This window comes from Acomys minous (assembly GCF_964271855.1).
Source record: "Acomys minous genome assembly, chromosome: 9".
In the NCBI taxonomy this organism is placed as follows: Eukaryota; Metazoa; Chordata; class Mammalia; order Rodentia; family Muridae; genus Acomys; species Acomys minous.
In genome coordinates, this window is record NC_140490.1 from 51,319,266 (window position 1) to 51,342,410 (window position 23,145).

The 23,145-nt window shown below is 44.4% G+C and overlaps 1 protein-coding gene across 8 annotated transcripts in view; it reads right to left on the reverse strand.

Annotated features, from left to right (window-relative positions):
• The window catches only part of PHACTR1 (phosphatase and actin regulator 1), a 461,758-nt gene that overhangs the window by 96,795 nt on the left and 341,818 nt on the right, over window positions 1-23,145 (reverse strand). For all 8 annotated transcript variants that reach the window (XM_084794583.1, XM_084794584.1, XM_084794581.1 and 5 more), the window contains one exon: window positions 10,709-10,789. In XM_084794583.1, the coding sequence (XP_084650709.1) occupies window positions 10,709-10,789 (81 nt within the window). The remainder of the gene's footprint in view (window positions 1-10,708; window positions 10,790-23,145) is intronic.

Genomic DNA, 23,145 nt, shown 5'->3' on the forward strand with positions numbered 1-23,145 from the left:
ACAATATTGTATGTTTTAAACTCACTTGGTTCCCAGCTCTGTGAATGGTCCCTGTACCCACCCAGTTGGTTACCTAGGCCCTTTTATTCCCCTCCCTTCGCCCTCCCCCAAGTCTAGGTGGTTCACTGGTCCTCCTGACCTCATCTCTTGTAACTTTCTAATCTGATGCCTCCCTTATGCCTACGACTTTTATTCCTTCCACCCACTGCCACGGCTTCTGAGTCCCCATGACTATGGCTGACTGGCCTCCCTGACTCACGTCTTGGACTCTGTTCTAGTCATCCTCTCCTGCAGGATGGACCATGAGGCCACGAATCTGACTGTCTAGAAAGCTCCCCTAAAGCTCTCCCAAATGTCCTTAGGGAAACAGACATGGAAAGATCACAGTGCAAGCTGCCCAACTCTTTAGTGGGTAGACAGGAGGACATTCATTGCTTTTTAAAATTTATTTTTAATTTTATTTGTTTTATATCGTGACTGCTGCCTCCCCTCCTCCCCATCAAATCCTCCTCTGGCTTGATGGAGAGCGACCAGTCGTGGCATATGAAATTGCAGTAAGACTAGGCATCTCCTCTTCTCTTAAGGCTAGGCAAGGCAACCCAGGAGGACGAAAGGGTCCCCAAGACAGGCAACAGCGTCAGAGACAGCTCCTCCTCCCACTGTTGGGAGTCCCACAGGAAGACCAAGCTACAGAAATGTAACATATATGCAGAGGGCCTCGGTCAGTCCCATGCCAGCTCCCTCATTGGCTGTTTAGCTTCTGTGAGCCCCTATGGGCCCAGATTAGTTGATTCTGTGGGTTTCCTTGTGGTGTCCTCAACTTCTCTGGTTCCTACAATCCTTCCTCCCCCTCTTCCACAGGAGTCCCCACGCTCTACCTAAGGTTTGGCTGTGGCTCTCTGCATCTGTTTCCATCAGTTGCTGGGTAAAGCCTCTCTGATGACAATTGGGCAAGATGCCAATCTGACCTTCTGACCAGTCTGGCATGGAGGGTGCTAATTCTTTCTTCATTTTCTCAACATGGTACCCCCTAGCTGTGCTGGGCCTTCATCTTAAGCCATCCTCTCCCCTTCTCATATTCTCTAGGATGATTCCTAGTCATCTGTCAGCATCCCCGAGCATGCCTTGCAAGGCACCTTACAAAAGTCCCCACTCTGTGGAGGGACATTTCTGTGTACTGTGTGAAAGCTAATTACTTTCCCCACTGTACCTGCTGAGCCATTTGTGTCTACTGTTGGGGCTATAAGTTGGGTTAGCCTGGCATGTCTTACTAGTACTTTTGCATCCTTGAGTAATGACTGCAACATGACAAGGTGGCCCCCGATGGACGTGAGTCCACTCATTGCTAATGTGTGTGCGTGAGTGCATGTGTCTAGTGCATGCAGAGATCAGAACAGGGAGTGGTTAATCTTCACAGAAGGTGAAGTCAGGGTAAACCGGCGGTATTTCTTCTTGGCCTGGAGCTGGATTTAAGGCCCCTGTGAGCATCTGGGTGCTGGGAAACAAACTCAGAAGAGCGGTGGACAGCCCGAACCACTCAAGCCACCTCTCCAGATCCAGCTTTTAATTACAATTTCTTTGTCTTCTTTATCATTTAAACCACTTCTCATGCTTGTCAGCTGAGTACCCGTGACACCTTTATAGGTGGATATTGTTTGCCATACTCCAGCAAACAAGCCTACGCAGATTTATTACAGGAAGTCCTGAGTGGCTGCACTTGGTTTTAGGTTGCAGCTGCTGAAAGTAAACACTCTACCTTTTCACAGAATGACTCCAGATCACAGCTCTGTGTAGATGCTATTTGTAGGTACGGCACCAGTAGCTAAAAATGGGACAAACCTCAATGCCTGGTAAAGGTTGTGAAAAGCATTGCCCATACGCTGAAGTCTTTAAAAGTCCATGCACCTGGGGTGCCGGATAAATAAGGGGATTTGAGAAGGCCAAAGGCAACATTTGTCTCCTCTAATACAGAGAAGAATTTTTACTTTCATTTTGAAAAGATGACGACCTTTTAATTTAAATATCGGGCTTGAGGCAGGAGTCATGGTGGGAAGCATTCAATTAGAAAGCTCCTTTCATGCATATAATGCCAATGTCCAAAGTAGTGGTTCTCAACCTATGGGTCGTGACCCTTTTGGTGGGGGTCACATATCAGATGTTTACATAATGATTCATAACAGCAGCAAAATTATAGTTATGAAGGAGCATCGAGATAATGTTATGGCTGGGGGGAGGGGATCACCACAACATGAGGAACTATGCCAAAGGGTCGCAGAATTAGGAAAGTTGAAAACCACTGTTTCAAAGGTTTTCCCCACATGAACAGGAACAATAAAACAAAACAACAACAAAACCCCTAAACTCACACCCTGATGTGTTTTTATTATTAACTGCTGCAAAATGTCACCTTAAATTCTACAGTATTCTGGAAAGCCATGTATCCCGGCTCACAGGTATCCCGTCAGCTCTACTCTTTCCTGGAAGCAGACACATCCTCTTGATTTCCTTTTCCCTTCCATGTAGGATTCTCCATCCTCAGGGATGACAGAACCTTCTGAGAGCGCTGTGGCAGCCTCAACTCTGTCATTTCAGACTGCCACAAGAAAGAGGCAGGTCTGTCTGGCAGCACAGATTGGATGTCACATAGTTCAGAAGCATGATTCTCTCCATCCTTCCCCTCCTCTCCCTTTCTTATTCTTTTCTCTTCCTCATCTCTTTCTCTTTCCCTCTCTCTCTCTTTCTCTCTCTCTCTCTCTCTCTCTCTCTCTCTCTCTCTCTCTCTCTCTCTCTCTCCTTCCTTCTCACAAAAAACACATTTCTGGGAATCAAACATGCTCGTTCTACATGAAGTTAGTCACAGTGGTAATGGAAACTCCAGCGACAAATCACAGCATCATGCTGCTTGAGTGTCTTACATTACGCAAATCTCGTGCTGTAGTAACTATGTACATTATTTAAATGGCTTCTAACTACAGTATTTTTGAAGTCCCGTGCTTGCCAAAACACAAAGCCTCCCAGAGTTCCTGTGAGTTCCAAGTGAGTGACAGATGGTCTTGGTGAGGCCATTTTGACTCTGTGCTCACTGGGGGTGAAGTGGGTGTGCCAGTCAGATTTCTGCTGTCACAAACTACTTGTGAAGATCAACTTTAAGGAGGGAAGGTACGTTTGGCTCTCAGTTTCAGAGTTTCCTTCCACGGGTGTAGCTTTGGGCTTGTGGCACGGAAGCTCACCTCAGGCTGACTAGAGAGCAGTCACAGACAGGGGAAGTGGCTGGAACTGTAAAATGCCCTTCAAGGGTGCAGACATGGTGGGCCTGTATTCTGTTAGCCTCACTAGGGAGGCTAAGGTGGGATAAGCTGCACTTCAGAGAGAGAGAGAGAGAGAGAGAGAGAGAGAGAGAGAGAGAGACAGAGAGAGACAGAGAGAGACAGAGAGAGACAGAGAGAGACAGAGAGAGACAGAGAGAGACAGAGAGAGATAGAGAGACAGAGAGAGCATGCCTTAAAGCAAACAAACCCCACAGACCCCTTAGTGGCACCCTTTCAATGACCCTACTTCCTCCCACTACGCCCCATCTCCAAGGCTCTACCACCTCCCAATAGCTCCAGCATCCAGACTTGAGCCTTCCACACACGGACTTGTGGAGAACATTTGAGACAACAACAGAATCAATGGGAGGCCAATGACCTCTCTAGGCTTTGGCTGCCTTGCCTCTCTGCCTTGGACTGTCAAGTGCAAACAGGACTAATAGCTAACACAGGGCCTTGCTTAGTGTGCGGAATAGAGTCACTGTTTTACTAATGGCCTCTGTGTGTGTGTATTCATGTGTGTGCAGGTATATATATATGGGAGTGTGGATGCATATGTGTGTGTGTACATGTAGAGGACACATGACAACCTTGAGTGTCATTTTCATGCACTATCTTGTTTTGAGACAGGGTCTCTCACTGGCCTAGAATTCACCACACAGGCTAGACTGGCTACGGAGCTCCCTGTCTCTGACTTCTCAGAGTGGGACCACCAGTGTGTACCACCATACCTTCCTTTTTCATATGGGATCTGGGGCTCAAACTCAGTCCTCATGCATACAAGGCAAGCACTTTGTAGACTGGGCCGTCTTTACACTCTACCACTCAATAGTTCACTCCGATGACACAGACAATATCTACAAGTAAGGACTGGCATCCACATGTAGACAACAGCAGGCACAAGTTTACCTATTTAAATAACTGGCAATACCATTTCATGGACCAAAGAGAAGGATAAATAAGGAGGGCTAGTGTTTCCAGATGGAGCCCTGTGTTCATATTTATTGTTCTTTAAGTGTCTACTGACCACCAACTATGAGCCAGGCACTGTTGGGGAGGCACTTAGACTACATCTCTGAAAACAAAACAAAACAAAACAAAACAAAACAAACCAGACATCCTATCTAGAGGCACACTCACTGTCAGTGAGGAACGGTAGGCAAGACAAAGTTAACTTGATGAGCAGGCAAGTTATAGAACGTACCAGAAGGCGGGAAAGAATGAAAACTGTTGAGTGAGGTAATGGGGCTAAGAACGTGGGAAAGAGGTGGGTTTGGTCTTTGAGTAAGTTTTATTGAGATGATCCAAGTCTTAAATGAGGAGCTAACAGGACTAAAGGAAGCATGTTCTCAAAGAGGGGGTGACCAATGGAACTTATATGACTAGCAAGCATATCTAAGTGGGGTTTGGGGGAGAGACCTAGTGGGAGGTATTTAGAGAGATGAATGTCAGGGGTCAGAGGGCAGATTGGGTATGCTTCTAGATTGTACAGGAAATTAGAACTTCCCTGAGTTAAGCAAGGGGCCACCATGGACTCTGAATAGTTAAGTGTGTCAGATTATGAAGAACACTGAGGTGGGTACAGAGCAGAGGACAAATCTACCAGAAATGCCCAGAGTCAATGAAAAAAATGGAAGGCTTGTGTATTAGGCCCCAAGTTCCTTTAAAGCACTGGCAGTGTCTGGTGTTACAACAGGGTGCCCGTGCCCTCCTTTTCCAGCCATTTGCTGGCTTCATCCAGGCCTCTCCGGAAAATGTCGCAGGTTCGGTTCTCTGGGATTGCCTCATTCGAGAACCATGCCCACCGTCACGCTGCCTTCTTGTTATGCTTCCCAGCTTCCTTCACATTGTTTATTGTTCTGTGTCAGTATGAACCCTGAGAAGGTGAGGTTTTTGCCTTATCCATTGGCACTGCAGCCCCACCCCTCGGACAGCTAAACGCCCACCAGCCAAATGATTAAATGACTGAATCAGTGAGAGAGTGAGTGAGTGAATCTAATAGAACTATTTTATTAAACTTTAGTTTGTTTAAATTCAATTACCATTTAAATTAAGAAGCCATGAAAGTAGGGAATTAAAAAAAAAGATGTCAAGCTATAAATTATTTTCCACTGCTGGCTCCTTTAGCATGCTTACTACTCATTTTTATTAATTTTTATGTTTGCATTCAAAGTTTTGGGATTCACGCTGTCATTTTAACAGAGGTGGTGTTGTAAACCATCCCAATTCATCCCTCTCCCCACTGACACTCTTGCTCTCTTTGCCCCCTTCCTGCTGGTCCCTTTTCTTCCAAATATTCCGTCCATTGCTTCAACGGAACTTGGGTTCCCTTATCCCTCTTCACCCTCTGTCCTGCAGAACTAGAAATCACTATGTTAACCAGGATAGGTCAGATCCCAAAGGACAAATGCTGCAAATTGTCTTTTATATGTGGAACCTAGATTCAAATATAAACTTACAGAGACACACATGCAAACATGTGTGTGTACATCATGAAGCGAGTAGATTAATATTTAGAGTGTTGCTGGGTCATGGTAATGTTCACAATGCAGCTTTCCCAAAGTGATTACAGCCACATCATAGGAAATTTGAAAAGTGAAGAGTGAAAGACATTACAGTTTTATAACCTCACCCCTGTGTAAGTAACAGAATCAGAAAGTTCCCTTTTATGAAGTTTCCTGTGTTTGTTTCACAGATGGCCTTGAGCTAGCTAGAACTCGTAGTTTTTTAATCTCTGAGCTGAAGTTTGCTTGAAAGGTGAATTATGTGATTAATTGGAAAACCAATAACAAAAGAGTAAGCCATTGGGCAACTGAACTCTTCACTTCCAACACATTTTGTGAAATGATTTCCAGAAACATTTGAGAATCCTATTTCTGTTAAAAGATGAGTATGTGTGTATATGTGTGTGCATATGTGTGTGTCTCTGTGGGAATGTGTGTTTGGGTTGAGGTGTTTACTGCTTTTAGTAAAAGGCCAAGGAACACTCTAAACCTTAGTCTAGGTATTTACACATGTTTGCATATGTGCATATATGTTTATATTTGATTCTAGCTTCCACATATAAGAGACAATTTGCGGCATTTGTCTTTTGGATCTGATCTATGCTAGTTAACGTAATAATTCCTACTCTGCCCACTTTTCTGCAGGAAAGGGTATGCCCGAGAATGTGCATATGGAGGCTAAAAGAGGACAGGGAGTGTCTTGTGCTATCAGTCTCTTCCTTATCCCTTGAGGGCAGGGTCCCTCCCTGAACCTAAAGCTTCCATTCTTTATCTTTTTTGGCTAGGCTGGTTGACCAGTAAGCCCAGTGACTCTCCTGTTTCTCCCCTTCTCCCAGGCCTAGGGTTCCAGGAGTGTAAGACCCTCCCTAACATTTTACGTGGCTGTTGGGGAATCTGAACTCAGGTCCTTGTGCTTGCACAGCAGGAGTTCTGAACCGCCTTCCAGCCCTTGAGATGCCTGCCTTCCTGGTTCTTGGGTCTAGTGACAGTATTGGTGTTCTATAGCCATTTCCCTTGAATTGAAATACTCCCTGCAGGAAGGAGGTAGGACATCCACAAGACTCAGAAAGTAACCAACAAGATTCATAGGCATCCCTCCTCAAAGTTGTGAAAGCAGTAAACACATCAAGATTATGGAAAGAGTGTGGAGACTCCTCGGAAAAGCTGCCTGGAGAAGGTCTCTGAACTTTCCAGCTGCCTGAAAGTTGTTTAGATGGTTCAGAGATGCAGATTTTGTAAGTCATCATCCATACAAGGGGGCACTTTTCAGTGATGCAACTGCTTCGGAGTCATCCCTGTAAGTATCCTCTCATCCATACTCCTGTGAAGAATTCCAAAAACCTTATCCATTCATTAAGTTAGACTTGTCATCGTTACTGTGGCCAGTTGTGGCTTCCCAATGTAGGTGAGAAGACGTGTGTGTTGTGTGTCACTAGTAAAAATATCACACAATAGTCAGTTTTGTAAAGGTATGAATGGCTTGAAACAATGTAAGATATGGTGATGGGCAGACAGTAATGAGAGCATGCTAACATCTCCTGAGGATTTGTATATTTACCATGGTTCTAATTCATATTATCTCCTTCGATCAGTACTTGAACAATATTATCCACACTTGGAGATTAAAAAATTAGAAGCTCTTGGAAGTTAAGAAACTTGGCTAAAGTCACTAAGGTAGCCAGCCTAGTGTGGAGTTGCAGTTGGTTTTGTGGGGTGGGTGAGTCAGGATCTCACTATGGCATCCTGACTGGCCTCAGACTTGCACAGATGTGCCTGCCTCTGACTCTTCCTCTCAAGTGCTTGGAGTCCAGGTATACACCAGTACACACCTAGCTGGAATCAGAGCTGAAGCCAAATAACGTAGATTAGGACTCACACTCCTACTGTTAATGTGATGCTATATAATCATGTCATAAATCAATAAGACAAATCAGAATGGACCACAAGAAACACAAATCTATATACTACTATGTGTTTAATGGAGTTTAAATTTTCTTCTTCTTCTTCTTCTTCTTCTTCTTCTTCTTCTTCTTCTTCTTCTTCTTCTCCTCCTCCTCCTCCTCCTCCTCCTCCTCCTCCTCCTCCTCCTCTTCTTCTTTCTTCATCATCATCAGCATCTTCATCATCGAGATAAGGTCTTATGTAAATTAGGGTGGATTTTCTCTAAGCAAAGCTGGCCTTCAACTCCTAATCTTCCTGCCTCTATCTCCCAAGTGCTGGGTTTATGGGCTTGTGTCACCTTCACCATGCCCAGCTAGAATATTTGAACATGTGCATTTGAGTGTACATGTTTACATTGTAGCCAGACTTTTAACTTTTAATTCTCATCCCCCCCTCCCTCTCCCTCTCTCCCTCCCTCTCCTTCTCCCTCTCCCCCTCCTTCCCCCCTCTCTGTCTCTTTCTCTTTCTGTCTCTCTGTGTGTGTGTCTCTCTCTGCCTGTAAACTGTCTGTTTGTTTCTATCTCTCTACCATCACAGAAGTAATAACCATGACCATTTGGGAGAGTGTCTTCTCCATCTGACATTGTTTGGAGGCTCTGACACTGGCCTTCTGAAGCTCCGGCTGTCCAGGAGTTTACAGCCAGTGCGGAAATTAGGTCAACAAGCTGGATGAGAAGACAGTGCTAACTGCAAAGAGGAAGCTGAAGCAAAGCTCTTGTGCCCAGTGACACAGAACTAGACTTGATCCTTTCTAAGCCAGCTACTTACTGAGTGCACATCATATGTCACCCTGTATCTGCTCATGGAGACACAGCTATGATGCTGGCATCCCTCACTCTTGACCCCTGACCGCCGGTGTCACCCTGGCAGAGACCCTATCCCCACAGCCTTCTGCTTCTTTCCTTACAAAGCACAATTTCTGCTTCAACAATCTGCAGTTCCTTTGACAAAGTCTGGAAGCCACGTAGGCAATACTCCACTTGATCCATAATCAGTGCTACAGTGGGAAGTGTTCTGGGCTTCAGTGCCTCCCCGAGGCTTTACAGACAGAGGTGTGAAGGTTGCAGGAGACAGGAGGGAAGGAGGCAAGCAGAGCTGTTTCTCTGCACTGGAGGCGGCCTGGGCCGGGAGCACAGTGTTTAAGCATTCTCTTGCTTATTATTTTACATCGCACCTGCAGTCAGGCCTCTGCCGCCTCTCCTGGGGGATGAACGTGGAGAAGAGCTGGTGGTGAAGTGTGCTGAGGAAGGTTAATATCGGGCAGCGTTTGGGGACTGTATGGAAAGTGAGACTTCAGAGGAAAGTGACAAAAATGAAGGATCTTCACTCCTAGGGAGAAGATGTGTTCGGCTGTTTAGCCTCCTCCAGGTAGAAGTGGATAATGTGCCTCACTTTAGGGACTCAGGGCCCCAGGAAGCGCAGGTACTTAGCCTAGTTTGAAAGAGTGCGGTGTCACATCTCTCTTGTGTTTCTTGTCACCAGGGCAGCGGGTAGGGTGTGCGTGTCATTTGCTACTTGCATTTGAGACGAGCAATTTGTGCTACAATAAAAAGCTTTCAAATATACTGCTGAGAAGGCCTGTAATGACAATGGATGAGGTGACATGCCACGGAGGAGTTTGTTGGATAGTTTTGTGTCAACTTGACACAAGCTAGAGTCCTCTGAGAGGAGGAAGACCTCAACTGAGAAAAATGCTTCCACAAGATCAGGCTGCAGGCAAGCCTGGAAGGCATTTTCTTAATTAGCGATTGATTGAGGAGGTCACATGTCATTGTGGGTGGATTCATTCCTGGGTGGGTGGTTCTGGGTTCTCTAAGAAAGCAGGCTGAGGAAGTCATGAGGAGCAAGCCAGTAGGCAGCACCCTCTATGGCCTCTGCATCAGCTCCTGCCTCCAGGTTCCTGCCCTGTTTGAGTTCCTGTCCTCACTTCCTTAGATGGTGAACAGTGATATGAGAGTACAATCCAAGGAAACCCTTTCCCCCTCCTCAGTCTCTTGGGTTTTGGAGTTTGATCACAGCAGCAGCAACCCAAACTAAGACAAGAAGTAAGGCCCCATGAAGAAAGAAAACTAGAACAGTGGAATCAGAGAGGTATACCAGACCTCAGAAACACAAGCTGGCTTTACACCCTGGAACCCACAGGGCTTGGAGAAGACCCTAAAAATCATGGCAACAGCAGCACTCCACTCCCAGAAGCATTTGACTGTCATGAAGTCAAATATTTTGTGATCTGGCCTCTCCAATAATACCGATTAGAATAATGTGCAGACCAGACTCAGACTGCTGCAGAAGAACTGAACAAGCCCACAAGCAGCGGCTGGCTGTCTCACATACAACACTGGGAGTAACTGTGTCATCAGAGTGGGGGAAAGACAAGGAGGGGGGGGAGAAATAGAGAGCAGAAGAAAGGAAAGACAAGAGGGAAGGGGGGAGAACTCTAAGCCAGCAGGCTCAACGTTGAATGTCAGAACTATTGGGGAACAGGAATGAAGGCCTGTTACTGTGTGAACATTCAGCTCCTATGCTTGGTTATAAACTTTCCATTTCACAGTTCTTCCTATTGTGGAGAGGGACTTCAAGGTTCCAAGAGAGAGAAAAAATCTGCTAAGACAATCCTATTGGATTATGACTTTTAAATATTTCTTTTGGGAACTCCTAGAGCTCACACATACATGGGCAATTACATTTGTCTCAGTTCCAGGGCCTACGTGTGTGTGTGTGTGTGTGTGTGTGTGTGTGTGTGTGTGTGTGTGTGGTTGATTTGGGAAGCACCATACTCTCGCGTCTCACCCAGCACTGTAGTGCCCTCTGCCCTCTGCTCTCTTCCCTCTAGAATCAGCAGGTTTTACATGTTCAGATCTTGATAAAGCAATGCACAAAGCAAGATGCGAACCCCAAAATGAATCTGTATACCTTGCTGGGTCCTGGGCCTGTGGACAGGAGACAGGCTCTTACCTTTATCATAGATTTCCTTCAAGACCCCTCGCTTGATCAGCTCTTCTCTGCTCTGCCTCATCGATATCTTCCTTTCCAGAGCTGTAAGCAAGTGACAGAGAACAGGTGTGAATGGTAGCAATCGTCTTTCTCCTCACCCACGAAAGATCCCCATGTTAACAGACACTGTGATCTAATGAAAGCCTAGGATTTATGTTTTGGTAATGGTAAGCTAATGACACACCAGTTAATATTTTAACATTCTGAAAAGAGATTTAACCAGATTATTATCTTTTTTAACTAACTCTTCAAAATACTCTTTCAGTTACCTCTAAGGCGGGTATACTTATTGGATTTGACTCGTGACTTCTTGAGGTATACGTTTGGATATCTATCTCTTGAAAAGCACTCTGTGTTGGCATAGTCCCCAGAACCTCCAGGGGACTATCTGAGGGATGATGGGAAACTTCAGAGGAAGGTCTCTGCTCCACCTCTCCGTGTAGCTCCACGTGGAGAAGCCACATGAGGAGAGAACTGTTCCCAAGCCAGGTGCTCCTCCAGCTGAGCCAGCTGTGTGGTAGGTGTGGCTGGGGAGGGAGATTTCCCATGGGAAGTAGGTGTAATGAGGTCAATGATGAAGAAATAGACACTAAAGGCCCATAGGAGGGATGCTGGGAGCCTGTGGAGGGAAAGAAGTCCCTTCAGCACCTGCGATTTAGTCTCTGGTAAACACGTATGGGGGAGGGAGGAGGAGCTATTTCGTGGCTTGTGTGAGCCTGAGCATTTCCACATCCTTTGGGAGCGTAGCTACTTATAGGAGAACATGCTAGTGACAGAACAGAGGCGCTCTGTTGTGCAAAGCCATGAGCAGACTAGTTAGGCACACACTCGGACACACTTCAGCAGAATTTAGAATAAGAACTAAGAAACAGTGGACAAGGAGTGAAGCCCTGATGGGAGCCTGTGATCTCTGGCAAATCAGTCAAATCTTGGCTGGTCTGGGAAAACAGATGCCTCACCCCAGATGTTCTGACTTCACAAGCCAGGTAGGGCCAGGGCACCTTGATTTTGATAAACAGCTCACTGGGTCGTTATCAGGCATAGGTAGGCTCACACGCTCTGATACTATATTTTGGTAAGACATTTCTTTAGTGTGTGAAGTGCTCTGGTTTCAATCCCTGACACTATAAAGAAAACTTAATGTAGAGACTTCATAATATATATACTCCAAATGAGAAAATATCCTTTCTCCAGCCACCACCAATTCCCAAGTTAAGGTGACACCCCAGAAAGCGTTGGCTTATTTATTCTGTGGCTCTGTTCGTTTGCTGGCTCAGAACGCTGTGCTTACAAGGACCATGCACACAGCATTTGAGAAGGGTAAAAAGTTAATGCCATTAACTCAGTCCTTACCATGATGCAGAGAGTGTTCATCACTCCTGCTCCATAGATGGGGTGCCTGAGGCCTGCCAAGCCTGAACTGCTCAGGGACAGACCACACAAGTGGAAGAGCAGAGACCCAACCTTTCTGTCTTCTCTCCAGATCATAATAACGTCAAGAAGATAATTAATTATATGGTGCATGAAAACAGTAAGGCTTTAGCAAGGGAAGACAAGGTTCTCTTTAGACTCTTGTGCATGAGAGGGGGTAGGGAGGAGGGCAGGGGTATGGGGGGTGGGGCATGGAGGGAGGGAGTGCTTAGATAACCTCAGGTATCAGTCCTTGCCCTCCTTGTTTGAGGAAGGATCTCCTGTACTTGTCAGCTTGGACCAAGTGGTCCTCAGAATGAGCATGCCTAGTGGGGAACCTTTTTATGTCACAGGTAGATCATAAAGTTCCTCACAGGCTCACGTGCTGTATGGAGGGGGTGGAAGCTGGTTGGGTGGTTGGGGTGTACCTATGAAGGGGACATTGGGATGCCAATCCCCCCTCTTTATATTTGTTTGCTAACTGTCATGATAAAATCAGCTTTGAGCCATGGCACATTGCCTGTGATAAAGTGATGCTCTGCCACAGTCCTGATTGAGTTAAGGACTCTTGAACTGAGAAACTCTGAATCTGGGAGCTAAAACAAGTCTTGCCTGATTTTTAGTTGATTTTTATCAAGTGTCTAGTCAAAGCAACAGAAAGCTAAATCCATGTAGAAATCCAATACAGAGAATGAGGAGTAAGTGTTCTTGTCACATAATAGGTCCAGGTCCCAGTTTCTGCTCTGCCAGTGTGGTCTCACAGCCCTTGCCTTAGCTTTATGATAGCAACTTCAGCAGAATCCCCAGTACATGGGTACAGGGATCCAACAGTCCCATCGTGGTAGTTTGAATAAGAACGATTCTCATAGGCTTGTATATTTGAATCCTTAGTTACCAGGGAGTAGGACTGTCTAAAAGGATTAGAAGGACTAGGAGGTGTGGTCTTGTTAGAGTAGGCATGGTCTTGTTGGAGGAAGTGTGTGGTTTTGGGCTTTCAAAAGCCCACAGCAGGCCCAGGCTTTCTCTTTGCCTGACATCTGCAGATTAGGATGCATTTTCATCTCCCATTTTTCTCATTCCGCTGACCACTGACACTCTTCTTCCCAGCCTGCTTACATCCCCTTCTGTAAAGAAGACAGATCTTCTTCAGTCTGATCACCACTCACTCTACAATACCCTATAGCCACTGTTACCCAGCATTTCCATTGCAGTCAGTATTGCATGCCATCCAGCAGTGGAGTCAAGGGCACAGTAAGAAACTTACGTGTTCTATGAAAGCATTCTGTAGAATGTAAGAGACTAGACTTTGGCATCTTTGGATTCTGGAACCATGCCCCAAGGGTGCCAAGAGGTGACTGTGACCACATAGGAGTGGGTCACGCTCTTCCTTCTAGACTTAACTGGAAGATCCTAACGATGAAGGTGACCAAGTATCTATCTCCATGTATGCCTGCGGCTGTGCTGGCAGCCTGAGTTAGTGGATTCCTGTGCTGCAGTGAGTGCTCTAGGCTGGATGCTCACCATGAATTCAGCTCTGAGGCTTTCCTCAATATGTGAAAGTGTAGAGTCCTTTAACTTCAAGAATGAATCCTAATATCACAGAGCACGTGCCCATTAACAATTCTGGTTTGGCTGTCACCGAGACTGAGCATGCCTCTTGACGATAATTCAGATAGTATCTGAGTTGTATCTGGAGTGACAAGGTATGAGACTTGACGATGCCACTAACAGGTCTGTTTTTCTCTTTGCTACAGGAAAAGGGCCTCCCAGCTGGGTCTCATGCATGCATATGTGGAAAGGGAATGGACACAGCTACGTTGCAAGCGATGTGCTTGAGAATATGTTATTCAGAGATTTTAAGTGTATCCACGAGTTGGTATGAGCCATCTGGAAAAGCATTTGGGAGCTAACTAGGCAAATACAGTTCTAGAAGGGTATTGGAGCTCATTAGAGGTTATTCTTGTCTTTGCTACATATGGAAATGGCCCCTTCTATGCATAGGACAAATTTCTCATATTTTTAGAGATGCATAATGAGAGGTGTGTGATTTATTTTCAAATACCGAAGAACAGGGCTGGAGATATGGCTTAGTTGGTAAGAGTACACGTGGAGCAGGAATGAGGACCTGGGTTCAAGTCACTTGCATCCATGTAAAAAACATGAGCACCTATGACCTCCAAGCTGTGATGAATTGAGACAGGAAGGTTGCTAAGGCTTGCTGGAAGCCAGCCTAATCAGTTCAGACAGACACAGGCAACAAGGTGGAGAGTGACAAAGTAGTGTACTCAATGTCTTCCTCTGGCTTCCACACCTGCACACACATATATGCACACACAACACACATATGCACATACTACTTCAGAAAACAAGTATCATACACCACCAAAGACTAGTTATAAAACCATCTCTCTCACCTTCTCATGTGTTTGGCCAGTTTCAAAATAAGAAGCAAACACACAAGTAGATCTTACAAGAAACAGTGAGCGAAGAAAGTGAGACGAAGAACACTCATTATGATTCCAGTTCTATGAAATTCAAAAGCGTGTCAAAAGCTACAGATGTGATTCGGCCACAGATCTAAGCTCGTATAACTACCTAGAAATGCAAGGAAATGCTTTAGTGATAAAGTCAGGACAGCGTCCACCACTCATGAGGAGGGAAACTGACATCAGAAAGGTGCACTGAAAGGCTTCCAAGGGTCAGCAGTCTTTTACCTCTTGGAATGCAGTTACACAGTGTTTGCTTTATAGCCTTCTCATGCATTCCATATGGGTGCTTCACGCACTTACTCAATGCATGTTTTATTTCCCCAAACAAAAACATTCAAAGGATGCTCTCACTAACTCTGCTTCTCTTTGTAACTTTGCAATAATCTCCAAAAGGGAATAAAGGGCTCAGCCAACACATGACAAAAGCATAGTTGTCCAGCAGACTGCCTCCTGTAATGAAGGAATAAATGCCACAATGTGCCTTTTCTTGGCTATTCCCTCAATAAGGCCCAACCATGTGCACAGCAGGGTACCTCTTAATGTTCACTTAGTTTTTCCCAAGGCTCCAGGGAGCCCCATGGAGCCTGCACCAGTGGGTTAAAATCCAAGCAGAAAGTTTCAGAACTTAAGTAATTTTACAGAAGGAAAGACTGAGGATTTGGAAAACAGAATGAACTATTCTTGGGGCCCACCATTAAAAGAACAAACCAACTGAGAGGAGATAGTTCCACAAGGAATGATATGGTGAGGGCAACAGAGACCCTCACTCCATAATTTGCATCTCCTACTTTCTATCTTTAAGTTAAGCAGCACAGGGAGCTCTTCACCAAATTCTACCAGGAAGAGCATGACTGTCTCTTCTGAGATCAGATACATCATCACCACCACCACCACCACCACCACCACCATCATCATCATCATCATCACCACCACATCATCAACACCAACATCATCATCATCACTACCACCACCACCACCATCATCATCATCACCATCATCACCACCACCACCACCATCATCATCATCATCATCATCATCACCACCACCACCGTCATCACCACCACCACCACTACCACCATCACCATCATCCACTGGCTCCCTAGTATAGGAGCACAGTAGAACATTATGTTTTTTTTTTCTTTTTGACAGTTTCGTACATATACGCTCACACTGCCCTCATTACCCTCTGGGATTCTTCCCTCCTTTTTCCCCTAGTTCACACCAGACTGCATCATTAGAAGACAAAAATCCCCTCCTCTAGCAAATATCAGCTCCTTAGGAAGGGATGGGGGCCTCATGCACACCCACCCATGTCCAGGATGGAAAGTGGGAGGGCCCAATGTCATGCAAGTCTCCATTGCAGCTGGGTGTAGGGTGCGATTTAATAAAAGATCTGAAAACAAATGCACATGAAGCTCTGTTCATGACCTCTGTGACGGCAAATGCTTTTCACTGAATGTGAAGACCTAATCCTTACAGTGACAGCAGACATAGTGACATAAAAACAGATGTACACAAAGCTCTATTCATGACTTCTATAAGGACACGCTGCCTGTCAAGTGTTAACCCTTGCAGTGACAGCAGATACAGTGACATGAGTGTTGGTATTAGACACAAAGGCTAGCGGCTTTGGGGGCTGGCTTCTGGTGCTTGAAAGAGTGGGAATGTCTGATTTTCCTTCATGATTGTGGAGTTCTTCAAATCCATATCTCTGTTCTCTGCTGCCTCTAACAGTTTGCCCTGCCCAGGAAGAAAAAACAGCTTTGTAGATTTAGGGCTAGTTAAGTGAACTTAGCCTTCCAGATACAACATGTACAATGTGCCACTGTGTTTTTACTATAAATTCCTAATTATTATTGGCTACTCTGTGACAGGAGCATATAACCTCAAGCAGCCAAGAGTAGAAATCTGACATTTTACCCAGAATAGTTTAATACTGTAGCTACCACCTGTTACCCAAAGGATGACAGAGCCCTTGTTCATGCCGGTTTCGTGACTTGCCTTTTCAGAGTGTCATGATCAGACTGGCTCTGCTGCAGTGAGGTCAAGAATACAATGTAAACATGGAGAGGTGCTTTCAAGTTTTTATTTCTCCAACCCTTTAAAGGCAGGAAAGGATGGCAGTGTCTGGTTGCTTGCTTCTTTGATGCTGCGGATGGAACCGAGGGCTTTGTGCGTGCTCAGCATGTGCCCTACTGCTGAGCCACACCTTCCAGCAGACTGGGTAGGATCTCTTCTTCTCTACTGCCAGGACTGAAGTTGGCTAATAACTGTGAATCAATCATAACTAAACATAGCTATGCCATATTTCTATTTCAAGAGACATTTTGACTAAAAAAAGACATTTCTCTGACTGCCTGTTCCTCTCTGGACTTTGCCCCATGTTGACCAAGGGCTCTGTGCTCACCATGTAATTATATACATCGCACAATAACCCCAGGGCCTCGGTTTCATTATCTCCACCTGGCAGATGAAGGTGGTGTTAAGTGTAAAGCTGGACTTGAACTCAGGTTGTGTAATTCCTGTACACAATTACCAATGCGCGGCACCCTCCTGACCTGAGCCTTTACAGGGTGGGAATATGCCATAGTCTGTCAAGCCTTTCTGCAAGTGAACACACTGTATAGGCTGTCCCTAACTTGGCAGTTGATTCCTCTGTCTTAAGATAGAGTTTGTGTATGGTATATTAGTCTACTTGGATTGTCATGACAAGATACCATGGACTGTTTACCTTAAACAGTATAATTTATTTTTCTCAGACTTCTGGAGTCCAGATGCCTCTCAGCCTAGAGGACTAGGACCACACACTTATGATTTCATTTAACTTCCCTTTCATACATCACACGTGGGTTAGGGATCCACCGTAATGACTTGAGGTGACCAATCCAGTCATGTGTAAACTATGGCCACTTCTTAACTGCAGGTAATTGTTTCTGAGCTGGAGTTTGCACTTGAAGACCAACTCGACTGGCACGTATTAGTGACCAATCCAGAACTATGAACATGGGTTGAGGACTCTGCATTTGAAATGCTGGGGCCCAGAAGTGTTCAAGATTTTGATTTGGATGGAGTCTGAAATGCTTACATACACATAGTGAGCTATCTCGGGGTTGAGGCTCAACTCTACATGCTCGGTTATGCTTCACTTCCACCCTGCACATACAGCTTCAAGGTAATTTCAAGCAGTCTCTTTTACTGCAGCTTCATTCGGATGTAACTCATCTTTTGAGGTCGGGTGCGGAATTGTTCACGTACTGCATAATGTTGGCACACTAAAGTTTAGAATCTTGAAATGTTTCTGATTTTGGATTTTTAGGTTCAGGGTGCTTGACTTATATTTTACTGTTATTCTATTTTAGTAAGAAGTCCAACTGTCCAAAGGAAATAAAGCATCCCCACCCCCTTCTCTCTCTCTTTTCTCTCTCCTCTCTCTTCTCTCTCTCCCCCTCTCTCTCTGTCTCTCTCTCTCTGTATCTCTCTCTCTCTCTGTCTCTGTCTGTCTCTCTGTCTCTCTGTCTCTCTGTCTCTCTCTCTGTCTCTGTCTCTCTCTGTCTCTCTCTGTCTCTCTCTCTCTCTCTCTGTCTCTCTCTCTGTCTCTCTCTCTCTCTCTCTCTCTCTCTCTCTCTCTCTCTCTCTCTCACACACACACACACACACACACACACACACACACCCATAGTTAGGAAGGCAAACACCTGTTCTAGCCTTTCCCAGCCGGCACTGTGGGTGGTGAGAACCCTGCATTGTGCTTTTGTTTCTGATGCCTGGCATGATATTCTAAGCTACACTGACTTTTATACCATAGCACAAAAGAAAGGCTCCCAAGGAGAGAATGCAAAGCTGCTTTGAAAAAAGTTAATCAACTGGGAATCAATCTTTCAGTCTTTGTTGATTCTGACTTCTGTTGGCTGGTTATGTGTGTGGACATAAGCCTACTGCTTTCTTCTACCCTGTACCATTCCAAATCCATGTGGCCTCATGGTTTCTCTTGGCATTCAACCTACCTGTTCAATTGCCTTTGCTATTCTTTATCTTTGAATGTATGCCTACAATTAGAACGAACTCACGCATTTCCATTAAAAAATCCTATATGAATTTTGATTGAAACTGCACTGAAACATCTTTACAATATTGAGCCTTCTAGTCTAGGAATATGGTCCATGTCTTCATTTGTTGATGTTATTATAAATGGTATTTTACAAATTATATTCCAGTAAGTGTTGCAAGTAAGTAGGGATTTTTCTTTTTCCAGGAAATGACAAGTGTCCCAATTGTTTTGTTTTGTTTTTGTCAACTTGACATGGGTTATGGTCCTCTGAGAAGGGAGCCTCAATTAAGAAAGTGTCATCATAATATTGATCTGTTGGTAAGCCTCTGGTGGATTTTCTTGATTGATAATTGATGTGAAAGGGTCCGACTCTGTGTGGGCAATGCAATTCCTGGACAGATGGTCTGTAAGAAAGCAAACTGGGCAATGGAGGAGCAAGGCAGTAAGCAGCATTCCTTCATGGCCTCTGCTTCAGGCCTCCAGGTCCCTGCCCCAAGTTCCTGTCCCAACTTCTCTCACTACTTAAGTGTGATCTGAGTGTTGTAAGATGAAATGAACCCTTTTCTCTACAAGCTGCATTTGATCATAGTGCTTTATCACAGGAATAGAAATCTTAACTAAGACAATATGCAAAGGTCAATTTCCCTCTAGTGCACATTAATAATTCACTTCTCTCACTTGAAGGAAATGAGTGTTTGCCCCTACTGTTTGTATTACGAGCTGATGAATGCATAAGTGAGGCTATACACAAGCCCCGCCCCATGTCCCTGTCATAAAGCATCTTGTCCTACAAAGGGAGAAAGTAAGAGGAAAGTATCACATGTTCTGTGTGCAGAATAGGAGGGAATATTGCTACGTTATCTGGATTTTTTTCTAAATTTGGGAAGGAACTTGAATATGGTTTTAAACATTTTAAAAAAGAAATTTAAATTACTACATTTGTTAAACAAATCAGGTTGTCAAGCAAAAACAAAAAATAAATCAACATTCCCTCCACCAAAAAAAATTTCATTCTTCCCCCAAAGAGAATGATAGGCTCACTTGGCTTCCCTAATTACTATTTTTCAAATATTTGAAAAATGTATAATAGTAGTATTACCCAAATTCTCCTCTAGTTCCTCCTCCTCCTCTTCCTCCTCTTAATAGTAATAATTGATAATAGATTTCTCATCTTGTTTTAAAGACTACCTTGAAGAACTGTAGAGATAGATCAGCAGTAAAGAGTGTTTACTGTTCTTGCAGAGGACCTGAGGTAGATTCCTAGTAACCATGTTGGATGGCTCACCAATGCTTTAACTCTAGCTCCAGGAGAACCAATGCCCTCTACTGGCCTCTAGAGGCACCCACATGCATGTGCGCACACACACACACACACACACACACACACACACACACACACACACACAGATAAATAAATCTGCAAAACGTAAAAGGCTAGCTTTGTATAATAACATGCTAAAGATAAGAAAATTATGGGCTAGTATCTCTCTTTCTATAAACATAGAATTTTTATGTAATATTCAGAAACAATCCATTAATATATTTTTAAAGGAACTTTGTCACTATTACTTTGGCTTGGTCTTGGGACTGTTCAAAATCAGTACTATTAAGACTACCAACAGAAGAAAGAGAATGCCTCACAGTCAGCTCATAGATACAGATAAATATTTAATGAAATTCAACATTCACTTAGGCCGTAAGCAAAGCAGAAATAGGAAGGAACTGCTAAGTTGTTGAGATCAGTAGCTAACAAGAAATAAATAAGGAAATAAACCCCACAGCAGATAGAAGAATTAACTGTAAAGCATTTAAAGATTTCTCCTGAGACCTCAAGAATGAGGAGGCATGAGAGGACCTAGACCAAGCTAAAATAGAACAAACGTAAGACATTTAAAGATTAAGTGTGATAAACGAAGCCCTTATTTATTAACTTCAGAGTCACAATCATATAATATCTAGAAGCTACAATAAAATCTGATGAATAACATAAAAAGATGAGTTTAACAAGGTTTTTGCACACACCATAAATGACTTCTCTTATCTATGGGTTTCATATTAATGAATTCAACCAAGTGTGAATAAAAAATTTTAAAGAAAAAAAAAACCCCATATTTCTACTGAAACAGACAGGTTATTTTTTTTCTCATTGTTTTTTAAACAGCAAACAACTGTTTACATAGTGTTATATATAAATAATCTGGAGATGACTTAAGATGTATGCGTGGGTATACAAACATCTCTCCATTTATCTGAGTGTGCAACATCTCGAAGTCCCAGAAACAATCTCCACTCATACTGAGGTACATCTATCATAAAAGAAAAAGAAAAGTCATGTCGGGGGCTTTCTGATGGGCATTCGGGCACTGCTTCTGAAGTCAATGCGGCATGCACAGTGGAACCCAGCAGAATTCACAAATGAAAACCAGACAGACCATTTTGTTACATTTGCTTTGACTGTCATTTAAAAACATGATGGAGCGGTCCTAGATTCTCTAATACCGTCTGATGGTCTTCAGGTTCTGATGGTGGACTCCGCATTGATCTGGGGAAGGCCTGAACCAAGTTGGTGATTTAGAATTCAAATTCTGATTCTTGGCACAGTCTTGGCTGGATTGAGTGAGGGATTGAATGAACGCGCTCGGCTGGTCATCTACCTGACTTCTGTCCTGTGCAAAAGCAAACTTAAACTCTCTCTCCCTATTCTACTCTGCTGGAAGAAAACCCATCAAAGGATCTGTGCTGGTTTGCATCGTTGGGTCAACACGAAATCTTGCCTATGGCTCTGGCTACACAATAGCACAGGAGCAAGCAACAGGAGTCTACCACCTCCTCAATTCCCCTTCAGTAGAGCGTCCTGTCATTCCATCAGGCAGATAGTCGAGCTGCTCTGAAACCCTGAAGACAGGACTGTATAGGACTCTGCCTAGACTGTCAAACGCATCAGAGTGGTCAGCTCAGCGACACCGTCTGCAGAGATCTTAGAGCTGTGATTTAAATACATGAAACACAAATTGCTCATCTTAACATTTCTAAAGATTTATTTACTCTAGATTTATGTACGTGGTACAAGTTACACATGAGGTTATGTGTACTTTGTGCATGTGGGAGCACTTTGCAGCTAGAAGAGAGAGTCCACCCTTGGGCCTGGTGTTACAGGCAGTTGTGAACTGACAGGTAGGTGCAGGAAACTGAACCCAGGCCCTCTATGAGAGCAACAAGCACTCTTAACTACCCAGGCATCTTTCCAGCCTCTCCCTTAGTGTTCATGGTGCGATCAGTGCTGTTAAATACATTCTCATGGCTGTGCAAGCATCTCCAGCACCCTTACACCCTGCGACACTGAAATTCCACATCCACTCAACAACAACATTACCCTCCTCATCAGTTACGGGTCACCCTTGTCTCTGGAACTCAACTATTCCAGGTATATAACAATGCAGGTTTGTGTGTGTGTGTGTGTGTATGTGTGTATGTGTGTCTGTATTATTTCACTTAGCATAATGTTCTCAAGGTGTACAGTGTGTCACAATTTCCTTCCTTGGGAAGGCTGAGTGGCAGTCCACTATTACATGACATGTTTCATTCTCTCCCTCTCCCTCTCTCTCTCTCTCTCTCTCTCTCTCTCTCTCTCTCTCTCTCTCTCTCATTTTTTTGAGACAGGGATTCTCTGTGTAGCCTTGGCTGTCCTGGATTCACTTTATAGACCAGACTGGCTTTAAGCCAGCGATCCACCTGCTTCCGCTTCCCTGGGTCTGGGACTACAGGTGTGTGCTGCCGTCCCGCCCGTGGGTAGACACTCAGCACCTCCACCTCTTGGTGTATGTGCATAGTACTTGTGTGAACACACATATGTTCTTGTGGACCTGCTTTCAGGGTTTTTATTTTTTTTGGTATTTGGTACATGTACAGAGTGGAACTGTTGGATCACATGGGAGTTCTAGAGTTCTATTTTTGAGGAGCACTATGTTGTTTTCCACAGCAGCTGCCCGGCTTCATATTCCACCGAGAGCACACAGTACCTCAGATGTCTCTACATCCTCACCAACACTACCCCTCCCTCCTCCTCCTGTTGTTACTGTTAGAACACTCTTAAGGGCTATGAGGTGACTGACATAGTTTAATATATTGAACTTTGGGGAAGAGGAAAGCCAGCACAGGTTAGAGCACTAACATTTGCCTGTGAGCTTAAATGCTCTGAAAAGTTGCCATTTCTTCACCCCGGGGCACCACAGTCATAATTTCACGAACTAAAGGCCTATTTTTTATCCTTTGGGATAAGAACTTTGATTTATTTGGTGAGGGAAAGCAGGGACAGGCCTCATGGAAAGGACAAGTCAATAGATAAAAGGCAGCCAGACATGGTGGCACAGGCCTGCAATCCCAGCACTCAGGAGGCAGAAATGGGTGGATCTCTGGGAGTTCAAGGCCAGCGTGGTTTATAAAGTGAGTCC